General features: G+C 36.8%; 1 protein-coding gene across 2 annotated transcripts in view; it reads left to right on the forward strand.

Annotated features, from left to right (window-relative positions):
- Window positions 1-3,611: 3,611 nt before the first annotated feature.
- Window positions 3,612-25,325, forward strand: part of LOC135086582 (uncharacterized) — a 36,453-nt gene continuing 14,739 nt past the window's right edge. For both annotated transcript variants that reach the window (XM_063981334.1, XM_063981335.1), the window contains exons 1-4: window positions 3,612-3,698; window positions 15,957-16,129; window positions 20,420-20,747; window positions 21,541-21,685. In XM_063981334.1, the coding sequence (XP_063837404.1) occupies window positions 3,641-3,698; window positions 15,957-16,129; window positions 20,420-20,747; window positions 21,541-21,685 (704 nt within the window). In that variant the 5' untranslated portion in view covers window positions 3,612-3,640. The remainder of the gene's footprint in view (window positions 3,699-15,956; window positions 16,130-20,419; window positions 20,748-21,540; window positions 21,686-25,325) is intronic.

The raw sequence follows: 25,325 nt of genomic DNA on the forward strand, positions 1-25,325 counted from the left end.
CATAAATGTTTATAAATAATTAATAGTACCTAATGGATAGTTATTAATTCTAATCCCAAATGTAATGTAAAAATACGCGATATTTAAATTGATTGGCCAGATGCTTTTTTGTTAATGTTAGATAAGTATTGGCAAAGCTACCGCCAAGACTAACTGATGTATAGGTGCATTATTTTTGGAACCCGATAATGATATACCTAAGTTAATTAACATTCTAATACTGTTCAGAATAGAATAAGAATGGACGATTCAGACTAAATCGAGTTCTGTGGTGAACCATCAAGCAACAGACCTAAAATTAGTTTTAGGTAGGCCTAGTTGGACAATTCTATTTCTAATTTATTCAGTTTTAGCTCAGACAAAAGTTACCGCAGGAATCAGCCCTATGGATGTGCTTAGAGCCGAATCACGACTGCTCTAAAATATTAACGAACCGTTCGTTTATTAAGCAAACAAGAAATAAACCCTACTAGTGTTTACACAGCTATATTGAAATTCATTATTAACAAGTATGGAAGGATTAAGTCTGGTCCCTTGAAAGAGAGGTAGTAGGTATTCTTTGACTTTTCACAACTACAATTTTTCCAACATCTTGCAAATACCTACCAGGCAGGATATATTACACCAAGTTAGACTTTTGATTGACGGCTCTGCCACCGTACCTTCCTTTCCCTTTGATGATCAGGGCGAAGGTGAAATCGAGCTTCACCCGGAATCCGCCACCACAGAGGAACAGTAACTTTCTTCCAACTACCAGAACACAATAATGCCGATATCGCGACAGACTTAGGTACGATGGTGGTCATGGTGATAGCCAGCCAAGCTTAGAAAAATCCCCCCACTGGAAATCTAACGGGTTTGCTGGTTACTGCTATACTATATCGTCAAGCAAAAGCTTGGAGCTTGCCGCTTGCTAATTAAATGCGTTCAAACATGCAGATGTGGCATTTGCACGGCCTTTCTGGTGGGAGAACAAACGTGACAATTCGTCCTGTTTATGCTAGGTCACAGTTCAATATATGCTAAGTGCTTAATTAAATATAAGTAGACGTAAAAATTTTGACAGTTCGAACAAGGAATCGATCAGAGTCTTAACAGAATGTGGAGATCGAATCGGAAAATTAAAACATTTTAGCATTACTGTGGCGACTTTAGCTCTTAGTCAGACGCTCAGGTTACACTTGTAATTATAGTATCAGCCTTACCCTCCGGGCTTCCCTGCGAATGAGAGTGTGTGCCAGGCGCTTCCCTATTCCTACATACGTATACGTATACTACTACTATTACAACCTGTATACGTACCTACCACAGAGCTCTACATCGGCTCTTTAGCACTTTTAACTATTTACGAAACTATTAAAACTTAAGTAATAATTAGATTATTTTAAAAAGATGATTAGTTAGTGGCTACAGTCCTTAACCCATTTGTAAATTAGAAAGAGCGTACTCCTACAGTAAAGACCACTTAGTCTCTACTACACGAGCCACTTGCTATGATGATGATGATTCAAGTACCTACCTAATTTGTCTACTTGAGAATTTCAATTCTTAAGCAAAACGAATAAAGTAGATACCTACTCAATAATGTGGAATATTGTAGTCTCTAAAAATAGGTGTCTTGGAAAATGGCTAGACAATAATGCTAAGACGTACAAGAAAACGTCAAACCCTAAGGTGGGTGATAAATAATGTATATTCCGCTGGGACACGTTGACATGTGCGTCCAACCGCGAGTGCACGTCACGTCAATGTGGATACTGTTTGTGGGGTAAATTGAGAACGCAGGGCTTAAATGATGCGGGCTTAGGTAGGTACTTGAAGTACGAGGGCGCTTAGAATTGAATTCAGAAGACTATGTATCTAGGTATACTAATATTAAAAAGCTGAAACTGTTTACTTGATCGCGCTAATATCAATATACTGGTCCGATTTCAAAAACTCTTTTTGTGTTGGATAGTTCAATAAACATCATCCTATAGACAATAGGGGATAGAACAATAAAGAAAATGTTGCTATTATTCAAACTGTTTTCACGCGTACGAAGTCGCGGGCAGAGCTAGTTAAAAAATATGTTTGGAGTTCTAATTGTTATGTCGTCAGTCTCCGTCTAATGTATTCATAAATCGTGTTGAAGTAAACAGTGGAAATTTCCACATTTTTCACAGAATGTATTTAATAATTTCTAATTGCTGCACAAATTACAATAATTAAAAAAGGGGTCGGTTAGAAAATTCTCAATATCTTATAAAGTACCTACCTGATCTAGCTCTATAAAGTAAAGACTAAATTAATTCAAGCTTTTTATTTTTCATACTTACTCGTAAATGTAAAATATGCTTTGATTTCAAATTAAAATTAATATATTTTGCAAGTAGGCTTTTAAAAAGCTCTTTTGCAAATATTTCATAAAGGTTGGTTATCAGGGTACTTTTGAAGACAAACAGATTTTCCAATCGGCCCTTTCTTTGCGGTCTAGTGTATAAGTAAAGGGAGCTCTTTCACATTTTTGTCTATTCAGAATCCAGTTCTCCTTATTAGAAAGTAAGAAAATCCATAGTCTTCAATCGTTTCGTGTGAGAATTCGAAACGAACAAAAATGAACGTCAATAAAAAATCCCCTACAAATACAAACAAGCTCGGCTAACATCACACAATAAGTCCACTGGATGAGATAAGTCCCTTTAACGTTTTAGTGGATAAAAAGTGCGCTTTTTTACCTCTACTCGGCATCGAGCAATCCTTTATCCCCGTAAAGAACAATGTGCTCATTGTTTTTGCGGAAATGAAGCAATCTTAAAGTATTAATTGATGCTTTTGCTTTCTGTCATCGTGTACTGAGTCTTCAAACGAGTCCTAACATAAGTTGGCTAGGGTGGTTTTAGGAGTTTATTTTAATTGACTTTAAGTATTTGTAATAATACTATGGACGTCCGAAGAATATTAGTTGGTTTTATCTTTAAGTAAAGTCTATTATTACATTATATAATGTAATAATAGACTTTATAATTTTTTGGAACTTTCCAACTGCTTGTATTTATAAGAAAAAACCTCGCTCTTTAAAAACTTTCCACTCTTTAAAAAAGTTTTCCCATAAGTAAGCAGGTAGTTCTCATCCTGAAACTTTTTAGGAAGTAGTTGATAGTAAATGCGATCGGATTAATCTTGTTTAGAAATATTCGGTTTAATATCTGCCAATGTCAAGTGCCCGACTCTAAAGCGTTACAGAACTTTAATTCTAATCGACTACGAAGGATGAACGCAAATGAAATAAGAAGAGTTTAAAGCAAGAAGGCATGTGTCTCCCAGTACCTCATTGGTTCCAGGTGTGAAATATCTTCAACCCTTTGCAGGTGTGCCGACTAGGGACCTTATTTGTATGAGCGCAGAAAAGTTATTAGAGGGCGCGACCAGTAGTCGAAAAGCCGTCGGGACTTGAAGCAAAAGGTCGCAAGGACGGCGCTCCTGTGCGTTTCGGGATCGAACTTAGAGTACTCTTTGCGAAGTTAGGCTGTTATGATTCAAATGGTGGAATTTCATGTGGGCGGGGTATCGATCGGCGCGAGCGAGCGCGCACGGAGCCCGCTCGCCAGTAAACACGCCACGCTCGCTGCGTGCTCACTGTGAACACCGCGCCTCCGGGATGCACTCGCTGGTGCCGCTGCTCTTCGCTGCAGTTGCAGTGTGCGCGCGCCCTCCCGGTACGTCAAAACTTTACTTTATAAAAACTCATGAATGACTGCCAACTCACACACAACACACACAGCCAAGCCTGTTGCTGTTATCAGCACTGATAACGCGTTTCCCGCGACATTGACATTAATGGCGAATTTTTTTTAAACACTATTTATTATGTCAAAGCTGGCGTTATTGTACTGTATTTTTGCTAATTGAATTCTAAACGATATTCCTTATTTTCGTAATTTTTACATCGCCGGAAAGTGTACGAATACAAACTTTTCTCGGACACCTGTTACGCTCTGCATTTGAAGTGGTAGGTATAGGCACATTTCATTCTATATTTTTATGAAACCAATTGTTGATTCACAACAGGTTTGAGAATGTATAAAAGATGATAGTTTTAATTACAAACTACGACAAGCTAAGTATTTTGTAAGAATTTGTTTTGCTGAGCTGCTAGCTAGGCTTATTGTCTCGCTCTCGATGCCTTGGGATTTTGTGCGTGTCTGTATTATATTTTTGACGTAGAGTCCTTTGACTAGCCATAAATAACGTAAAGAAAATGGAGATATTTGGTGCTACGGTTGGCTTTTTGGGTTTAAAACGAGAGGTTAAAAACCCTCAATCGTTGCAGATACCAAATGTGGTGTGCACAATACATGTATACGGGTGTCTATTAGGTTTACGAGGCAATAAAACCATTTTATCACGTTATCGATATGATAAATGTTCAGCTAAAGAACGATTGTTAGTAATTAATACACTTTTATCCACGGGAACCTAATTTACAACATTGTTATGCTGTGAATTTTTTTAACACATACCTAATGCACATTAAAAATATTTTTTGTCGCTGAATTCTAAAATCATCAAAAAAATAAATCAAAGATTTTTAAACAAATTCCGTGTTCAGATTAAAATGTCCTATTCCAACAAATGGTAGTTAGTCAACTTGTTTAAAAATAAACTTGACTCCTTTAGAGTCCCGGGAAATTTATATGAATCCCGCGATTCTTGTAAACTAATCCTCAATAACAGGAAAAGTAGGATTTCCTCGGTAGTATTAGTCCAGTCAATGAATGCCTTAACGACGGTGTAGAGAGAAATCCGTGGAACACAATTTCTGACCTCGGGACTTTATTTAGCCTAGTTAGGAGGTGAACATAGCAAAAGTCCCCGCCCTTAGCCCTTGAGCCGGCGGGGAGAGGGGGGTTTAAAGGTACCACTTTTCGGTTTTTCGCTTAATCCTCGGAAACTATGAGTCCTAGTGACATGACTACTATGAACCAAAAAAAGCTTATTCAATTCGCTACAGGTGAGACCGTCAAGTTTTTCTATATCTTGTATAGTTTTTGCGGCATCTGCTCTAGAAGGTCTGTAAAATTGGAAATTTTATTGTTGTCTTACATGTTCCTTTCAGGAGAAAATCGACTAAATCAACATTGAGCAAACACTATAGACATGCGGGAGCATGTTAAGCCTAGTTACATGGAGGGGACTGCACCGTGCGTATATTTAGACGAACCAATTAGAGCCACTTTTGACTCCTCATCATTCAAAAACTACTGTGCATTAACACTTCAAATTTGGCTCATGTATTGAGACTTGCAAGATGTACATCAGCTTCAAATTTCATAAATATACCTCAAACGGTTATTTAGGTATTGACGTTCAAAAATCGATATTTAGCGCACTACTATCTATCTATCACATGTGAAATGTTAAAATTTACTGGTTTTTTATTTGTTCCTTTGTATTTACATAACTACCTTTCTAGATGCCAAATTTGAACCTTCGAGGTCATCTGGAAGTGGTTAGAATTTGGTCTATAGGTCAGACATGTAGATTTTTGGACGTCAATATCTTAAGAACCGTTTGAGGTATATTAATGAAATTTGAAACTGATGTATATCTTGTAAGTTTCAACACATGAGCCAAATTTGAAGTGTTAATGCCGAGTAGTTTTTGAGTGATGAGGATTCAAAAGTGGCTTAAAGTGATTCGTCTAAATATACGCACGGTGTAGTCCCATCACTGGAACTAGGCTTAACATGCTCCCGCATGTCTAGAATGATTGCTCAATGTTGATTTAGTCGATTTTCTCCTGATGGGAACATGTAAGACAAAAATAAAATTTCCAATATTACAGACCTTCTAGAGCAGATGCCGCGAAAACTGTATAATTTATAGAAAAACTTGTCTATCTCATCTGTAGCAAATTGAATATGCTTTTTTTGGTTCAAAGCAGTCATGTCACTAGGACGCATAGTTTCCGAGGATTAAGCGAAAAACCGAAAAGTGGCACCTTTAAACCCCCCTCTCCCCGTCGGCTCAAGGGCTAAGGGCGGGGACTTTTGCTATGTTAACCTCCTAACTAGTCTAAATAAAGTCCTGAAGTCAGAAATTGTGTTCTACGGTTTTCCATCTATAATGCTTTATTGACTGGACTATATTGAGAAACTCCGGATTTTGCTAGAAATCGCTTCGAGGAGAACTTTTAAACTTAGACTAACTACACATTACGTATTAATAAACGACATCGAAGTCTTTAAAACCTAATAACTGAAAAATATGAATTTCAGTAAATTCATCTTCGAATACCTAATGAATTAAAATGAGCACATTCACACAAATCTGCCAATTACAAGAAATACAAATATTAAGAGCAAATACCACTTTTTATTAAAGCTTTCATTTCTGAACGTTCATTTTCAGTTTCGGTGCAATTGATATCGAAATAAATCTCTCTTAATCAGTATTAAAATACCACGAAAACTGATACATTGAAGTAACAATAATATTACCTACGTTAATATTCATTATGATTTACAAATCCAACAAAGTAGTTAAGTAGTTAAGCCGTAATATTATGTTTCACTGTAATTCATAATGCGGGTTATGATTTTATAATAACAAGCAATAAGTACATACGCGAATTGAATTCATTTTCCAACAAGTTAAACATCATTTAGGTATATAATTAAAATCCACCGAGAACAAAGCCAGAGAACCGCAGAATCCGCTTTCTCTATGAAAAACATTTTCATACTAAAAATATACCGTTCCAGCTGGATTTACCTACTCGTAATTCATTAAAAACTTCCTTTGTATTTAGACGATGCTTGGAAAGCTTATTAATTACAGTTTAACTTTAAAGTTAAGCGTTTTACCGTAACACCATGTAACAAAGGAAAAATGTGGAAAAAACATGATACCTTCGAAGCGCCACCAACAATTTCCCGGAATATCGGGAAAATGTCTACACATTGATAGTCAGGTGCGAACATAAAAAGTGCTCGCGATCGCCCTCAACATCGTATTTTCAGCGAGAAAATGTAAAAGAGAATTTCGTTAATTACTGAATGCCTGAATGATACTTACACTTTTTTGTGAGCATTTATTCTATTACAGTTACCGTACAATATTTCTCAGTAAATTTAAGAATACCTAACATTCGAAGTACGTTTTTAGTACTTTTATTTGATCATTTTTTCTTCTAAAAACTACCTAAACCAATTTATTTATGAGACCTAAGTAATTTAATTTGCTCAGAATTAGACAATTTTATTTTCCTATCCACTGTAGAGACTATAATAAATACCAAAAACTGCCAAAAATATACTTTGCAGATAGTTTATTGTCCTATCAAACATAAAACAAACCACAGTCAAATAATTCTCACCAACATAAAATAACAACAGTCTAGACGAAATAATTCAATGATACACAAACAAAGTTACCACTACCCATTTTATAGATAGTTCCATTGTAAGGGACGGGCCTCACCTGGTCAGTTTCCTGAAGAAGCGAAAAAGGTAAGTGAGCATCTCATCCCACAGCTGCCAGCGTGAGCAATCCGGTTGTCAATAAAGTCACTAGTCATGCCTGCGCATAGGTATGGAGTTCGCATCAAAACAGCATCGAGGGACATGAAGGCGCAATCGCAAGCAGGATCATTAGTAAGCTAGCATCAAAATGCTGCAACAATTTAGTCGTCATAGGTGCCGCTCAATATAGCAGTCAGAGCTACGTCCAAAGGTAATCAGCAGATCACACCGCGAAGCGTGAGAGTGTTAGTAGCAGTCTTGGGAAAAACTAGCAAACCACGCAAACGCTCTGTAACTACCGTGTCAAAGAGACCCTAGGTAGTTGCAGCCTACTAATCCGACGCAACGACATTAGAAAAAATATCAAGGTATGCATCATACGATTCTTGATTTGTCTAGGTAGGGGGGCGTCCATAAATTACGTGAGACTTTTAAGGGGGGGAGGGGGTCAACGAAAACCTCACTAAATCTCACGTGGGGGAGAGGGGGGGTCTCGGAAAATATCACGTAATTTTTCCCGCAAGAAATAGAGTAAAATTGCCACAAAACTGGCAATTTTAAACTGGCATAATGACAATTACCGTCTAATCAAATTAAACTAAAAATGCCTTCATCTGCATTTGTGAACACTAAAGATGCAGAATAAATGACGAAATTAAGAAAATTCAAAATTTAAAAAAATCGTCATCGGCGTCGCTATTGCGTAAAAAATTGGCCAAGTTCGTGTCGTGTCACGCGCAGTGTAGGGTTCCGTAGTTGTCTGTCGTTACCACAATATATTTCAGAAGCAAGCCATTACTTCATCTAAAGTCACTTTTCATATTTTCTTCTAAGGATTTTTTACTGGTTAAGAAATTTTATAATACACTAGCTTTCCGCCCGCGGCTTCGCGCGCGTGGAACACATTATCTACATATTTTACGGAATCCTATTTTTTTCCAAAATAAAATTTAGCCTATGTTACTCGTGGATAATGTAGGTTTCGAATGGTGAAAGAATTTTTTAAAACGGTCCAGTAGTTTTTGAGCCTATTCATTACAACCAAACAAACAAACAAAGTTTTCCTCTTTATAATATTAGTGTAGATGAGTCAAATGACTATTACTTTTAAACTAAGTAATGTATCTTAACCGTTATAGTTTTCCTTGAAAAAATTCATCCCCATTTTACATGCAGGGGAGCTCCCTAGAATTTTTGTTTTTTCAAAATTTTATTTTACCGTTTTGTCGGCGTGATTAATATATCACAAAATTACAGCTCCCCAGTGCCAATAGTTTCCAAGCGAAACCTCTGACAGACAGACAGACATATCGAAACTATAAGGGTTCCTTGTCAGGACTACGGAACCCTAAAAAATGACATTACATACGTATGAAAATTTTATGTAATAAGCTTAGATTTTATTAATCTAAGGTAATAAGTTAAAGTAACCAATAGTAAAATTTGACAGATGTCAAATGACAAGTGGTTAAATAACAGAAAAAATGTTTTTATAACAATGTTTAACTTGACTTTTAGTACATTTTTTAACTATTAGTTTACATTTTATTAATATTTAACCATTAGTAGCAAAATTTAACGATTAGTTATTTTAACTATGAATCAAAAAACTGGTCCTAATAGGTTGAAGCAATTGCTTGTCTTACTAAACGACGGGAAGCTACGGAACCCTGCACTGTGCGTGGCACGACGACACTGGGTTACTGATTTTTTCATATAAATCTAATAGAATCGAAGTATAGACATTGCAAAATAGGCATTTTATTAAATATCACGTGAGATTAGGGGGGTGGGGGAGGGGGTCAGGAAAAATCTCACCTAATCTCACCAAGGGGGGCGGGGGGGGTTGAAAAATGGCCAAAATTGTCTCACGTAATTTATAGACGCCCCCTAGGGTATGCAATTCAATGCATTTTTACCACCTAAAAAAAGGCATTGCTCGTAGGTACCACTCAATACAGCAGTTAGAGCTCCAAAGGTATTCAGCAAATCTCTCTGTGAGGCTTTAGAAGGCTACTGCCTACTATACGAGTTGAGGATCCAGTCTCAAGCAGCAAGAATCAGCAATATTGGGAAAACTAGCGAACCACGCACACGCTCTGTAATTGCCGTGTCAAAAAGATGGGTCGAAAAGGTGCAGTACCAAACTGACGTAACAGCATTGGAAGAACAGCAAGAAATACGTCAACCTCAATATAGTAGTAGGAGTCACGCCCAAAGATGATCAGCAGTTCACGGTAAAGCGACGGACTATGCTGACAAGGGATCTAATCTAAAGCAGCAACCTTGGAGAAAACCACTAACACGCTCTTCATCGATATCATATCGAAGAACCGCTCAAGAATTTGTCCAACCTAGGCAGAATGCTGACCAGCTGGTCTTCAAATCAGGCGGTAGCTGCAGCAACATAGGTAACGGAAGAAGGTAACTCATACCGTATTTCTAATTTCATCAGCAGCAGTAACCTGAAAGGTGTGCATGATTTTGTTAAGAAAAAGCTTATGGAGCTGTTTGAAGCGTCCATGACTTTCATCTGGTGTAGCAACTTCTACATATAGCACGACGGTTTGTAATTGTTATTTAAAAAAGCAAAGTGTATGTTACAATTTTTTGCCACTTTGGATAGAAGTTAAAAGTGATCCTAATTGCGGTCAAATACCTGCCTTGTCCAGCATGAAAAAAAATCTATGATATGAAGGAAGGACTCAGAACGGAGCGTTTTCGTCATATTGTTTCCGTAGTTCTGCGTGTCTGCCTTTTTTCCCGATTACGGTTTCCCAATTTTTCTCACCATAGAAAAATTATAAGTAATTTTATGCTAAGGCATTTCCATTTTCTTTAGCTTTATGCAAAAACAAATATAGATATCCCAATAAAATCTAAGTGTGTTCACAGAATCGATCCACTGCTTAAGATCTCTTGACTCATTCTTTGGTGAGGCGCATCTAGAGTCAAAGCAAACGCATTAAATTGTCACAGCCATTTATATTCCTAATTTATTTACACCACCGTTAAATACACGACTATTCAGATAAACCGGCTCAATTTATAAATTTTGGCAAACTATTTAACGCTTGAGAGAAATGTTATTTAATTGTCCCGGTTTTATGAATTTGTATTTAATTTAATTTTGAATTGAATTCCAAATGGTATGATAGAGAAATAGAAAACGCTGAGTTGAGTGCTTAGAAATATCACGAAGCTTCCAACACGGAGCTGTCTCAGTGATTATTTACTGAGGTGTTATGAAAATATCTGCTCCAACGAGTTTTCCCGTTCCTTTGTTCAGAGCATTAAAAATAAATTGGAAATCTCATAAATGCATCAACATGGCGACCGTGTTCCAAACATAATGCAAAGTTTCATACGAACGAACGCTCGGAAATTGAAAGCCTTTGTTTTTCAAAATTAAGTCACAAATGCGGAGAGTGCTTCAAACACGAATTTCCTTTATTTGATTCAGGTTGTGACCTTTATTAATTAAAAACAAAAATGTGTAGGTCCTACAACAAATACATTTAACAGCACTGTTTTAAAAGTTTAACAATGTACCTAATAACTTTATGTTTTGTTTGTTCCTTTTTATCACTCGCATATTAGATAAAATGTTACTTTAAATAGGTAAAACGATGTATAATTGTACTGTTCTCAGTCGATGAATTAAGCCGGTCAAAAGTCTGCTAAATTACCCGTACATTTTATCTCAGATTTGAACAATTGTAATCCTATTTAGAAACATTTTCCCACAAATTCCTGGCGTTTAGTTCGACGTTTGTGTTTGATTTGGTCAGCAAAGGCCACCGAAGTGTCGCAATGCTAGCAATGGCATATCGCAGCATCAACGCTATCTGTATTGACATTTTGCATTGCCTTTCTCGGTCGGCTATCCTTGTACGAGTAAAACCATTCGTTTGGTAGAAGCTTTTCGTTGAAACGGAACTTTTGATTTTTATTAGGCACTATTGTAATCACAATCATCTTTATCATCATTAGAAAAGTATTTTGTGTTGAATGCTCAAAAGATCACTTTTATCAATACAACGGGTAAAATGTTCTTGAAAACGTTTAGTGCACGATTTCAAACATTACTTTAATAGTGTCTTAAGAGCATTACAATGTTTAGTGTACAGACGACGCGGCACTTCAAGCTAAGCTTGTTCACTTCAAGATAGTTGTATTATGAGCTATTTTGCAACAAAATGTATAGTTTGATGCGCTGCCGTCTGTACTAAAGTCTCTGTACTAAGTCTAGACCAACAATTTCGCATTTGATGTGGGTAGGTATGTGTTTAAGTTTCCCTGCGATGTGCTTACACCCCGCCCTAATGAGATCACTATCCTCATCGAGGAATTACGTTCAGTAAACGGAAAAAGAGAGTAGGGGAGGAAAGTTATATATAGAAATAAGAATTTCTTTATTATAATCTTGCCATGTTTGAGTAGAAAAAATATTTAAATGACATAAAACGTATCAGGTTTTTATTGCCTAAGCAGCGTTTCTTTCTTAAATATTATTAATACTCGGATAGTAAGACATAGGTACGACTAAAATGCTGTATTTTTAACCTACTCGTACATAATAAAATTGTTAGACCCTATAAGCTCTACCACAAAAGTTTTCACAAAAAGATAATTGGAAAAATGCTAATCCCTGCTTAGCACGAAGATTTGCTCAAGGAGAAAGGATCGCATTATTTTCTAAGATTCAAAGAAATCTTCAATGCGATGTATTCAAGAAAATGCAGCATTTCTTTCTGAAAGATTCCGATCTACGCGTATGAGATTACCTCCAACAGCCACTACTTTCTTTATAAACTGATATTCTAAGGGTATCGTATGATTCCCAGTTCCAAGAAATTTTTGCATCATATCGAAATATTTTATCTAGGAATTCTGTAAAACTCAGTACAACATTTATTCCTAAGTTGGTTTCAGTTACGCTTATCTACCTATACGAAACCTAAAAACAGTTTGTTCAGAATTAAGTAATACCTAATGAGTAGTGATTGCAATAGGTATTTTTTGTTTAGTGTTATATCTTGTGGAACCCTGAGTTGTCACATGAGACCGCGGTAACAACAATTGATTTATATTGTGTCTATTCTCGATTCACTTGAAGGGATGTTTTGACAGAGCTTTCGTTAACGCTTAACGGGGGTAGAAAACACCTATTGTCTTAGATTAATAAAACCTAGATGGATAGTCTTCATACAAACGCTTCGTCAAGAGTGAGGCAAAAATCTTATGTCATTAGTGTCAATTTTGTTGGGGAGTGTAGACAGTGAAGGCGATTTTCCCGAAAGTAGGGAAATTTTTAATACGTTTTTAATTAGGTATTTTATAATTAACAAAAACAAAACGCATCATATACTTACTTATTTATTGAATTCAAAGTACCTACCTAATTACAATAAGATAAATCGACTTAAAAGTCTCGATTTCATAAAAAAGGAAGTGTATTTGTACGGCGAACAATTGGGAAATAAATTTTCTTGTTACTGGTATCATTCCCGTATTTAATTTTTGAAAGCCAAATTCAAGCAAAATACGCGTCGAATCGTAGTACTTACATATGAAATGTAACACTGGTCACTTTCTTTCCTTTTTCTGATGTATTTAGACACCCTTTCACAGCACAAACCGTCTTAATTAATTAAAAGTCGTCGGACGTATTTACCAATTTTTCACTTTGACAGTTCATGTGACGTTTACGAGTGAGCCATTCAGGCTTACTAAAATCTGCCTCACCTTTCGTGCACTGACTATCTATCTAGGTTTTATTAATCTAAGCCTATTGTAGAAATCCATAGAAATGGCAAAAACATTTGCTGTATGTAGAGATAACGTATCCCCGAACAAAACTTGCCAGTGTAATGAAAGTTTTTGTCAATAACAAATATCATCAATAAACCAAGCGCAAGCGCATCTTCGTGAGATAAATATACCTAAGGAATACTATTATGTTTTTTTACTGATTTGGCTCATGTGTCACCTTTAGCATTCTGGTTCGCGAAAGCTTTTTCTTTTGCTTCACCTTATTCCGTTGCGCGGGGTCGGCTTTCCCAATCATGGGCCGCCATTTAATCCCGTTGTATCTCGAAGTTCTCGAGCATCTTGTTCGTGGAGTCCTAATACTTTTATGTCCATTTGGACATTCGTCATCCATTTGAAACCTTCCTTTTCCCCTCTGTTTTATTTCTAAATTCTGGATCGCTCTAAAACGATATTAAATATCTAACTAACTTTTAATGTCTGTAATCTACCAATAAATAATAAGTACGCTGTGAAAATCGTTTCCAGTTAACAGCAATTAATAGCAATTAACCTGATCGATTAGCATTATCGTGACCCCTTTCTGTGGGACGGACAGCTATAAAACCTCAAATGCATAATTTGAGCTGATCAAATATGCTTTCCAATGCCGATAACAAAGTCTGTCAGGGTCGCTGGTTCTAAAAGCTCTATTAAATTACACACTGCCGACCAAAGTAATTACTGCCCAAGGTGGGAAATGAACAGTGCAACGAATATCATTTAATATGCAATAATGGTCCGTTTACGCCCTTACCTTCAGTACTCGTGATGTTTACCGTCCATGGTCGGTCAATAAGTATGAGTATTAAAATAATAGGTCTTTAATTGATTGTTTGTTGTCACTGCCTTTTCCTTTTGTCTTATTCCCGTTGTCCCCCATTATTTGTCCCTCACTGGCGGCCATCGGGAAAAAAATATCCAACGAGATATTATTAATTCTGTCTTAGGGATCATGCGGCACAGCAACGGATTCTGATCTGCGTTTTCATTTCACTAAGCTTAGCTATAGCAACGTAGCCCTGACCTCTTTACTGGACGCAGTTCCAGCTAAAGAGATGCCGAGCTTGATTGGAAAGCAATATAATCATGCCGAGGCCCTACTCTGGAAAATTAAATCAGCATGGCCGGGCTGATTGGTGGGTTTATATGGATTTAATTTTAAATCTCATCCTTGCCTCTCGACCTATGGACTTAAAATAAAATTTGTATTTTTCTATGGGTATTACTGAGAATACCTAATACCTAAAGTTAATTGTGTTTTAATAAAGAATAAGGTAACTTGTCTATCTAGTTGGTCACTAAAGGCGGGGCCTACCCACTAAAACCCGACAGTGTCCACTAGAGCCCAAAGAAACGGAGCCGCACAACAGGACCCCCGGCACGCCGTAGCGGGTTAAGGTCTGCTCCATGCCGTTATTCTTCACCTCAATTTGCATATATTTGGTTGTTTGTTTGTTTGTATTGAATAAGCTCCGAAACTATAGGACCAATTTAAAACAATTTCTTTGACCATTAGAATCCTATTTTTTAAAATGTTTGTTAAATAGGTACTTATATCTACCCATGCAAAGCTAGGGCGGGCCGCTAGTTATACAATAATCGTCTAAAACAAATCTGCATCGGGTCAGTTTCTACGTTTCGGTACTGCACTATTGCGGTTACGAAGCCTATCTTCAGATTAATCTGACTGATATCCACTTACCCTGTCGATCGACTGCGCCGCAAATCGCCGACTAATCGGTGCACGTGCGTAATCGCGTCAATCGCATCGCAGACCATTCGAATGCACGTTGTAATTTCGATACAGAGCAATCGGTTGTGTCGTTAATTTGATGGATTGACTAATTCACTATGTTGTAAATGTGGAATTTGTCCTAGGTGTTCTAAGATAGTAAAACCGAAAGCGCGGAAACTGTCTATAAAAACATCAATTATATTGATTAGTCTAATCCAAAAGTCCTACGAACGAATTTTAGTAGACGGCTTGTTACAAGCGACTATTCGAAGAAGCACACTTTTTCTCGTAAACTGGCTTTTACTCCTACGCTATTAGGTTCATTACGAAGCTTGTTCATAAATAATATCAAATATCTACCGCGCTGGTTAAATTGTTTTGAATTTGTCTAGCACAATTTATTTGAGTAAACCAACTGTTTTAATTACCTCACGGTAATTGAGCCTTTTATTTCATGAAAATAATTATTTTCTATGCAAAAGAGACATGGATTCGTAATGTAAATACACAAACACTGAATTTGTTATGTTTCATTAGGCCTATTAAAATCATATTTTGTATAATTAATTGGCAGGACACATTGTCTGAAAAATTTCATGCTCCATTTTTCAATTAGGTGATAGTAATAAATCAATTGGGAGCATACCTACTTCTGAATAGTTTACAGCTGTGTCCTCGCATGTTTGTAAAAAGTAGTCTCTTGTAAGGTTATTATCCTTACTCTCCGAGAACTCTACGAGTACTTCGTCAAACGCTCTCATAGTCGGCTACTTCGAATTTAAGAACTTAGGATTCGTCTGGGTGTTCATTGGCTAGATCCCCGTGACGAATTTAATTCCTAGCTAAAAGATACTTAAAAAATCTTATCCTAAAATGAAGTTACATTAAAGTATCGTTTCCAGGGCCAACGCAAACACCGGACCCGCCGATATCGCAGTCCCAGCAGGTGGTCTCCAAGATCTCCCATGGCCTGCTCGGGGACTACTCGCTGCCTCGCATTCTCATCCCCCAGTATCTCGGCTACGAAGGCAGCCCTCGGCTTGCCTCACCGCCACGCGATGATTGGCTCAATAAGGTAAGCATGATTTAACAAAATAGGCACGATTTTAGGAAGGCGGAATTCGTGCTAACAACAGTCAGCGTGAAATTACCTGGTTAACTTATTGGGAATTGAGGGGTCAGACAGAACACAAAGAAGAGCCATTTTATTTATTTATTTTTATTTTATTTGTTTCAACAGCAACCATGCCAATGTATTGCCTAAAATACTGCGGCAACAGTTATTCTCAGCAAGATCGGCTATTTGTCGAATATCACATAGAAGAAGATCACTTAGTTCGTAATACAAAATGGTAATTCAAAAAAGTGCCCCGATCCAATTACGTCTGCGTGAACTACGTTTTATAGTCACATTTCACAGGACTTATTCAATTTACCAAAGATATATGTAATCGGTAAAAGAAACTTTAAGCAAGTCTTTCTTCAAAGTTTGAAGTTGAAACGCTTAAAAGAATATTACGAGCGATTTTGTATTATGTAGTCACAAATAGATCCAGAACAAGTTACTACGAGTATAACGGATCTTAAAGTTACGGCAAGATATCTTGAAAGCCGCCCCGGCTGCCGACACCTTTCATTATTAGTTCAGTGTTGGAAATGCTGGAACTTGCTTCCTTGGGAATTTAATTTTAAATTGATATCGCTTTTGCCGCAAACAAGCTTATAATCTAAATCAATTCCTTGGGAGCCGGCAGAGCTACACTGCATCTAATTTTCTCAGACGCATCTAGCAATATTGAATAATGACGGTCCTTGTTCTTGTCGGATGCATCAAGTTGCATGTTGAGCCAATGATACTGCAAGGATGTGATTACTTATGCGTTGTAAAACAATTGACTGCAATTTTGTAATTGATACAGTACGATTTTATAGGTAACAACGCAAGTCTACAAGTAGGCACAAGCAAGAAAAAGCTTTGCTTTATTTTCGTGCCTCCGAAAATAAAATCTCCCACTCATTTCCAAGATATCTATGTATTATCACACTTTGACACTAATGTAGTACTTTTGTATTATCTGCAAGACTATATTAAATCGAGATACTTTCTTATTTATAAAGTGAAAATTGAAGTAGCCTTTCTACAAGTTGTCGTGTCTTCAGGGTTGCATCGATCAATCCAAGGACCTTAATGAAAGCTCTGTGCATAATTTACGTCGAGGTAACCGATCACAGCAATTTAAAATCATATCATTACATATGATTACCCTACTTAAACGTGATTTTGATGTTGAACTGGCCACTTTTTATGTCATCGTGGTGGATACTATGAAAATGACCAACGTATTTTGTAATAAGCAAACTCTACATAAAATGTAAGCCGCTCAAACCGCAGCGTGGATTAACCACTCAAGTGCAGCGGGCACTCTGGTCATGCCAGAGGTAATTAATTTTCAATTTAATGTGGGAACATACAACACAAACAAGGACTAGGTACATTGTGCGAGTAATTTTGTTAAAAAATACGATGGACTTTACTCATAAGTAAAGCCTCGCCTGCTAAGACTCATAAATAATATGCACTCAGCTAACAGCGTAAATTTCACTTGCGTTGCTTGTATTGAGGACGTAGCAAACTGATAACAAAATCGGAACTACGAGGTAAACAACGTTAAAATATAAGGCCCAGAACAGCAAACTATAAACGCTTATTACACACATCCTGTACGTAAATTCATTAAAATCGGTAATCAAATTGGGGCACAACATCATTCCGTGCAATATACGAGCTTGTAAAATAATTGAATTATTATGCTCGTTCATTTACGGTAAAAATTCGTAAGTTTCGACGTAGTTTGTAAACGTGAGAGTCCCAAATGTATTTACGAGAGGGCGCGATTTGATTAGCTTCCCGGAGCATTCGGAGCCAGCGCCGCTTTATGTTGTTATCAGCAACCCGGCCGGAGCCGGCACTGCATTGGTTAAGTGAAACACGAGAGATCTGTCTAATATGTAAATTCGGGTACCATCTTTCATTTTAAGAGCAGCTTACGTAATTCAGTTTGTGATTTAATAATTTTATATGAAACTAGCGGCCGCCCGCGACTTCGTACGCGTGGATCTCGTTTTACCCCCCCTTCATCTATTTACGCGGTTCAGATTTTTTCATACAATTTTTTTTTCCCGCTAACTCCCGTTCCCGTGGGAATTTTGCAATATCCTGTTGTAACTAAGCTTTAAGTTTACTAAGGTACCTGCATGCCAAATTTCAAGCGTCTATCTTACGCGGTTTAGATTTTTTCATACAAATGTTTTTTCCCGCTAACTCCCGTTCTCGTGGGAATTTTGCAATATCCTGTTGTAACTAAGCTTTAAGTTTACTAAGATACCTGCATGCCAAATTTCAAGAGTCTATCTTATGCGGTTTAGATTTTTACATACAAATGTTTTTTTCCCGCTAACTCCCGTTCCCGTGGGAATTTTGCAATATCCTGTTGTAACTAAGCTTCAAGTTTACTAAGGTACCTGCATGCCAAATTTCAAGCGTCTAACTTAAGCGGTTTAGATTTTTCATACAAATGTTTTTTCCCGCTAACTCCCGTTCCCGTGGGAATTTTGTAATATCCTGTTGTAACTAAGCTTTAAGTTTACTAAGGTACCTGCATGTCAAATTTCAAGCGTCTAACTTAAGCGGTTTAGATTTTTCATACAAAAGGATTTTCCCGCTAATTCCCGTTCCCGTGGGAATTCTTAAGTATGCTATAACCTGCCCAGGAGTATGAAAAATAATTGTACCAAGTTTCGTTAAAATCCGTCGAGTAGTTTTTGTTTCTATAAGGAACATACAGACAGACAGACAGACAGACAGATAGACAAAAATTTTACTGATTGCATTTTTGGCATCAGTATCGATCATTAATCACCCCCTGATAGTTATTTTGAAAATATATTTAATGTACAGAATTGACCTCTCTACAGATTTATTATAAGTATAGATATGTTACTTAACTTCTTACAAGAAACTATTTGATGTATTTAAATTGCAATACTTACTTAACTATTTACTCGAACATAAAGGCGTGTCCGCTTACTACCTAAATTAATTAATTGCGGTTACTTAGTACGGTAAATACAATACGTACGTTTTATAATAATGTAGGTACATGTTTAATGTTTATCCCAAAATAATAAGTTTTATTAATAAAATGCTCCACTCAAATTCGAGCGAAGGCTTGACGACGTTGTAAATTAACTGGATTCGAGCGCTGGTGCGTAAACGGTAAACCCGACTGCAGGCAAATTATTGCCCAGGAAATGCTATACTTCTATTAGTGTAGCTGTAGGTGCGCCCTGGGCAAATGTTGACGGCTGAAGGGTTTATTTTCATTGTACACAATCGACTCCTGGGATGCAAACAATCCCGGCTGCTTCGAGAAAGCTTCAGCGTACTATTACTAACTTGCTTTAAATTGCACTGAAGTATGTAAGTAATCTTCTAACGGAATCGTGTTAGCGAAATTTAGAGCTTCTGTGCGGTCCTCCAAATACCGTGCTATCAAGAAATTGTGGTAAAATAATGAAATGCTATTTTTTTTTAATTAGTTTCCGTAATTCAAAGAGCTTAATAGTATGTTTTTCGGTAAGATGCTCGTACAAAAATACATTGTTACCTATTCCTATTTCTATTGGGTACTAGTTGTGAGTAGACATAATATCTGAAAGGGCAGTTATGTAGGGCTTACATGAAATAGAGGCCTTTACCTGGCAATCTAATGACATGTTATTAGCCGGCATAACAGAGCACTACACCCACATAATTCATCCTTTGTGACTCGAATTCTGTTTGAGCTTTAAAAGAGAGAAATATTATTTTACTCAGAAATCCATTCATTGGAAAACAAACGTAAATTATTTCGTGCCGATCAGATATTTCCATTTACTTAAAACAAATTGGGTCACGCGTCAATTAACATGCATGCATTCAGTCGCGTAATTTTAAAATAAATACGTGGTCATACAGGGTTGTGGTTTTTGTACCACTTTACACAATACGTTTACGCTCTTACAAACATTGAAATTATTATTCAATGTAAACATTAGAACTAGCAACCCTCATAGATGATAGGATCACTAAGTAAATACCCGAGTATTTGAATAAAATATTTAAATAGACATACCCAGTTTTTTCCAAAGGAGCAATCTGATACAGGGGGTGATGATGACGTAGGGCAAAATCATCTAAGTCTGATTTTTAAATAGATTTAGAGGTTTATAACTTTTCCAGACGGGCAGCTGCCCTTCCCTGTCCGCGCCTAGGTACACCCATGTAAATAGACAATGAGTCCTTACCTTCCCATGTTTTATGCAGGAAATAGATAGAATCAATGGGATGGAGGAGCCGTCAGATGCTATGGGCACATACGAGAAGGATATCGCGCGGATGATCGTAGACGAGCCATACTTCATGAAGATGTTCGTCAGCCCGGTGATGGAGCGAATGCAGCCCGACATCCCCGACCCGCGCCCCAACGAACCGCTGCCACCCAGTGCCTTGATCCAAGAAAACCCTACGGAGACCGAAATAAAACCCCAGGAGAATGTTGAAAACGACAAGGAAGAGATGCCGAAAGATTTCGCTTATACACCATACCAGACGGGATACTTTGCGCCGTACTCTACCAAAGCCGCCTATAAACGTGAGTATTAATTTTTAAAATATATCCAGTACTCGTAATTCCATGCTATGGAGTCTTTTGAGCTCTACCAATTTTGTAGAACAAGCATACATACATATATTATGACTACACGTATGTCGTATACTTAATCTGGAGAAAGACAGCAGAATATCTATCATCTATCTTAATAAAAGTTATATCTTTCAGAGATCTTACGAACACAATTTTTATTTACAATTTTATATCCACCTACAATACGAAACAGTCCTCCAAAAAGTATGTATTATTTAATTACAGTATGAGTGGGAAAACCAATAAATATTGCATTTACACACCGTCAACCCTTACTCAGCACTTTATACAGTTCCAAGAACTGCCATTTTGCCTTGTAATAAATAATAGGATAATAATAATTTTGATATAATCGAAGCTTCGATGCGGCTAATGGCAGGGTGCATGTGAAAGAGCAAATGTTTTTATGGCCGTGCGCGGACATCCAACATTCTATCAGCCTTGTTACCTTACCCTCCACTTACTACAAAGTAGCGACTCTTAACTTCAGTTAATTGTCTCTTTAATGCATAAATGAAAAGGCCACGTCGAAGCTTTTCCTGTAAAATTTAAAATGCATTGACGAAGGTTACAAATCAGCTTTTAATAGATACTCAATTAATTATTGCATCCATAATGTTATAGAGTTGGTGTGGTATCATTTTAGATACAATTATGGACCCCGTCTTTATTATTTTATTTAATAACAATTTGTTAAAATCAAGTCATGTCGTAAATGTATTAAAATCAATTTTATTTTTAGCTGATATGAAAATCGGAGGCTTACCCGAAAGCGGTTACCAACCATCCGTGCAAATTGAAAAGCCTAGGCAAATACGACAGAACCCAAATCTAAGTCGCACTAAAACACTAATCGCCGAAAATTTAGATAAATTGAGAATCGGGCTGTAAGTATATTTTCATGTTTCTGATGGGTAATTACAAATTAATGAAATACAATTTAGTTATTAAGGTAAAAGTCTAACAAATTGAATCCTGACCGCCAGGCCCTTCAAACTTCAAAGCGTTGATAAAAAACGAAGCCTCCTAGACTCATAGTTTTTCCTGACAACGTTACGGATTTTAAAAATTCATAAGTCTGAAAATTCCATGTTATCTACCTATTAGGATTACTAGTTACCTAATTGATAACAGGGATTTCACGGACATTTGATCCTTATATTCAAGCAATGTCTTTATTGCTGAAATGTTTCACAATCATGCTGCAGTAAGGTAACAGTTTAACAATTCAGACAAATTAAAGGGACGTGACTCAGGATTCAAATTGGTGGAATCTACATAGAGTCTAGAGATGCGCCGTGTATTCATTTATTATTCCGTATACGTATTCGATCGAAAATTCTGCGTACCTATTTGACAAATACGCTTAATTCAATATTAAAATACCATAATCAAATATTTATAATATAAAATAATAAGTATACCCATCGAATGAGTCAATTCGATGGGTATACGACCTATTGTTCTTATTAATATACTCGTATCAAAAATTAAGAGATTATATTTGATGCTTACTAAGTTTTCAGTTATCATTTTTAAACTGAAAATGTGGTAACAACCTTTTTCTATTTAGCAAAGAATAGTGGGTTTTGAAAAGGCAAGTCTATTCGATTTACGTCAAAACGGTCAATGACGTGCTTTTAGTGACGTCGTTACTATTTGAAGGTGATAGCGGAGAAAGGCGAGGTTCCCCCGCGTTTCAGTGACAGGTGCAAACCTGTTGTGCGATCGCTCGCTCGCGGAACGAATAATTTGGCCGAATATTTTGTTCGGCACATACCTACCCGATAATATTCAACATTCGTTGTTCGGCTAGCAAAATTTTCCGGCGCATCTCTAGTACATATCTCAAATATCTATAGATAATGAAAGTAAGTCATAAGATAAGAAATAATGCAGCCTGTCACATACTGAGAAGATATCTACAGGGTGTTAGGTAAATGGGTATTTTATTTTTCATACAAATCGGCTTTTATAAAATTTATTTAGTATGAAAATTAAAAAAATTAAAATGATAATATCAAATTTCTGACTTCACCATACCATTTATATGCCCATGTTAACATGGGCTAGTGTCGGCTCATATACCCATTTACCTAACACCCTGTATAAAGGAGAATGGATTATGGAAAACTGATGGAAAAATGATGCCATAATATATAGTAGAGTGTTGGAAAGACCACATAATACTTCTTATGAAGCATAGAAATACAGTGCCTGAGTTACTTGCGACGTATTATTTTCATACCCACTACGTAAAGAGAATGTCACACGTCACTACAATTTATGCATATTCATCTGACCGTAAACTGAGTGAGAAGCGGTAATTATCATAAAAGCTTGATGTTTGTGTTAACTCCGCAGTGGACTAATACAGTACTTATTATTATTCTGTGCTAATACTACGAATAAGTAACATAAACATTTATTTATTTGTTTAAACTTTTGCACATAAAAGTTCTCAATCTGAAATAATAATAAAACATAATCTGAAATGTTATTTTAACGTGTAGGTAGTTGCATAATATGTATAGCCGCCTTACGAAAAAATAATATAAAAGAGTCCTATGTTTGATACTAAAGCCCTAATATTATTGATCACCGTCATAAAGTTTATCGGATGAGGGTTTAGTCGCTTGTGAAATTTTTAACAAGAGAAAAACGAGCCACTTTAATACGATTATCGTAGTCCCGCAACACTTTCCGAGCGGAAAAACGACGTTGTATCGGAAAACTAGTTTAACGCGCTCCAGGGGTGTGATGCAGGATGCAATGCATCTTGTCACCGGGCTATTTATTTATTTATCTAGTGCACATAAAAGTTAAAACACACTACATAAGTTTGCCGGCCTAGTTTTAATAACCATTTGGGGCAATTACCTACAAAGTAACACTTGTAACAAAATGAGTGAAGTGACTTTATAGAACATGACAATGAAGAGAAATATATTTAGAGAACCTACCTGAAAACGTTTCTTGGCTTGAAATTGCATTTAAAGAAGAATTTATATTGCGTTTACCTCCTTATTGTTCTGGAACCAACAAGCCACTTTATTCATTAGAGGGTAGGATAGGATTCCAGATATTCTTTTATTATCTCGAGTAAGTGGTCTAGCTACACCTTTGATGGAATCTGTTCATTGATCGTTTAAGAAATGAAAACGGTAGCCTCTTTGTGCAGTTGAAGCAATTGCACCGCAAAAATGTACGATGAAATGCTGCTGGCGGGATGGCACTTAGCTGGCGACGAAAGTAAATGCAATAACGTCCGCCAGTTATTTAGAAGGAAAAGAAATGCTTAAGTTAGCTGTTGCCAAGTTAAACAATGTAAGGCATTCTAACTAATAATAATTATATAGATTTAAAAGATGAGGTAAAGAGAATGTGGAAGTTAAATGAGGTAAACATTGTGCCAATTGTGCTATCCACCACAGGCGTTATTCCAAAGCAGCTACACCAATCACTTTCCACCCTAAACATCCCAGAACTTACATATATTTCACTTCAGAAAGCAGTCATTTTAAATACTTGCCGAATAGTTCGCAAATTTCTTCAGGACCATGATCATCCTCGCCAACCGACTTAAATCACTATTTGTATTGGGTGGGAATGTACTTGGCTTAGGCCCGTACATTCCTGAAATACCGGCTTAAAACTGAGACACTTAAGTGTAAAAACTAAAATAATAATAATAATAAATCTTTTGGACAATTTCACACAGCGCCCAGCTAGCCCCAAAGTAAGCAACTCAATGCTTGTGTTATGGGTGCTAGCTTAACGGATATACTACTTATATACTTTTTTTTTATTAAATACATACATATTATACATATTTACACCCAGACCCGTCACAGAAATTAAAATTCATCATTTCAATTTCTGCCCGGCCAGGAATCGAACCCGGGACCTCTCGGCATAGTAGTCCGTTCTGAACCACTACACCAAACTGTGTCGAATGCAGTCTTTTTACATTTATATTTTAGAAAAAAGTTTTATGAATTCCTTTCGTCATACCGAATGTTCCAACTGCCAAATACTACCCAATTATTATAATGGGTCTTTTACTTTTCTACGATTTTTTTACACTTAACATCGCGTTCCATTTACCGGCTGTCTGTAAAATGGAAAGACGGTAATCAAATATAGTGGTGTTTTTAAAAAAACACGTTTAACAAAGCACGTGTAACACAAAGGGCCTGTAAAAAAGAATCTAACTCATGCACACACTTCGCCTTTGATGCAATTTAATTTACAGCATGAATTTGCATGCAGCCACGGATAACTTTGAAACCGAATTTAGGACGGGGTTCGGATAGATTTTGAACTAGTTTTTAGCACAGATGGTTTTTGTCGCTAACTGCGTAATTGAACTACCCTAGCTACATACGCTTTGGCCCGTAAATTGTTCGACATAGTATTACTCGGTCGTTGTGGATTTCCGATGCATCAAATCGTTTTTGCGCGTCAATTAAGTTAACGCAATAGCTTTATTGGCTTACCGCAATATTGGAATATTGGATCGGTTAA

Source organism: Ostrinia nubilalis, chromosome Z (assembly GCF_963855985.1).
Source record: "Ostrinia nubilalis chromosome Z, ilOstNubi1.1, whole genome shotgun sequence".
Classification (NCBI taxonomy): Eukaryota; Metazoa; Arthropoda; class Insecta; order Lepidoptera; family Crambidae; genus Ostrinia; species Ostrinia nubilalis.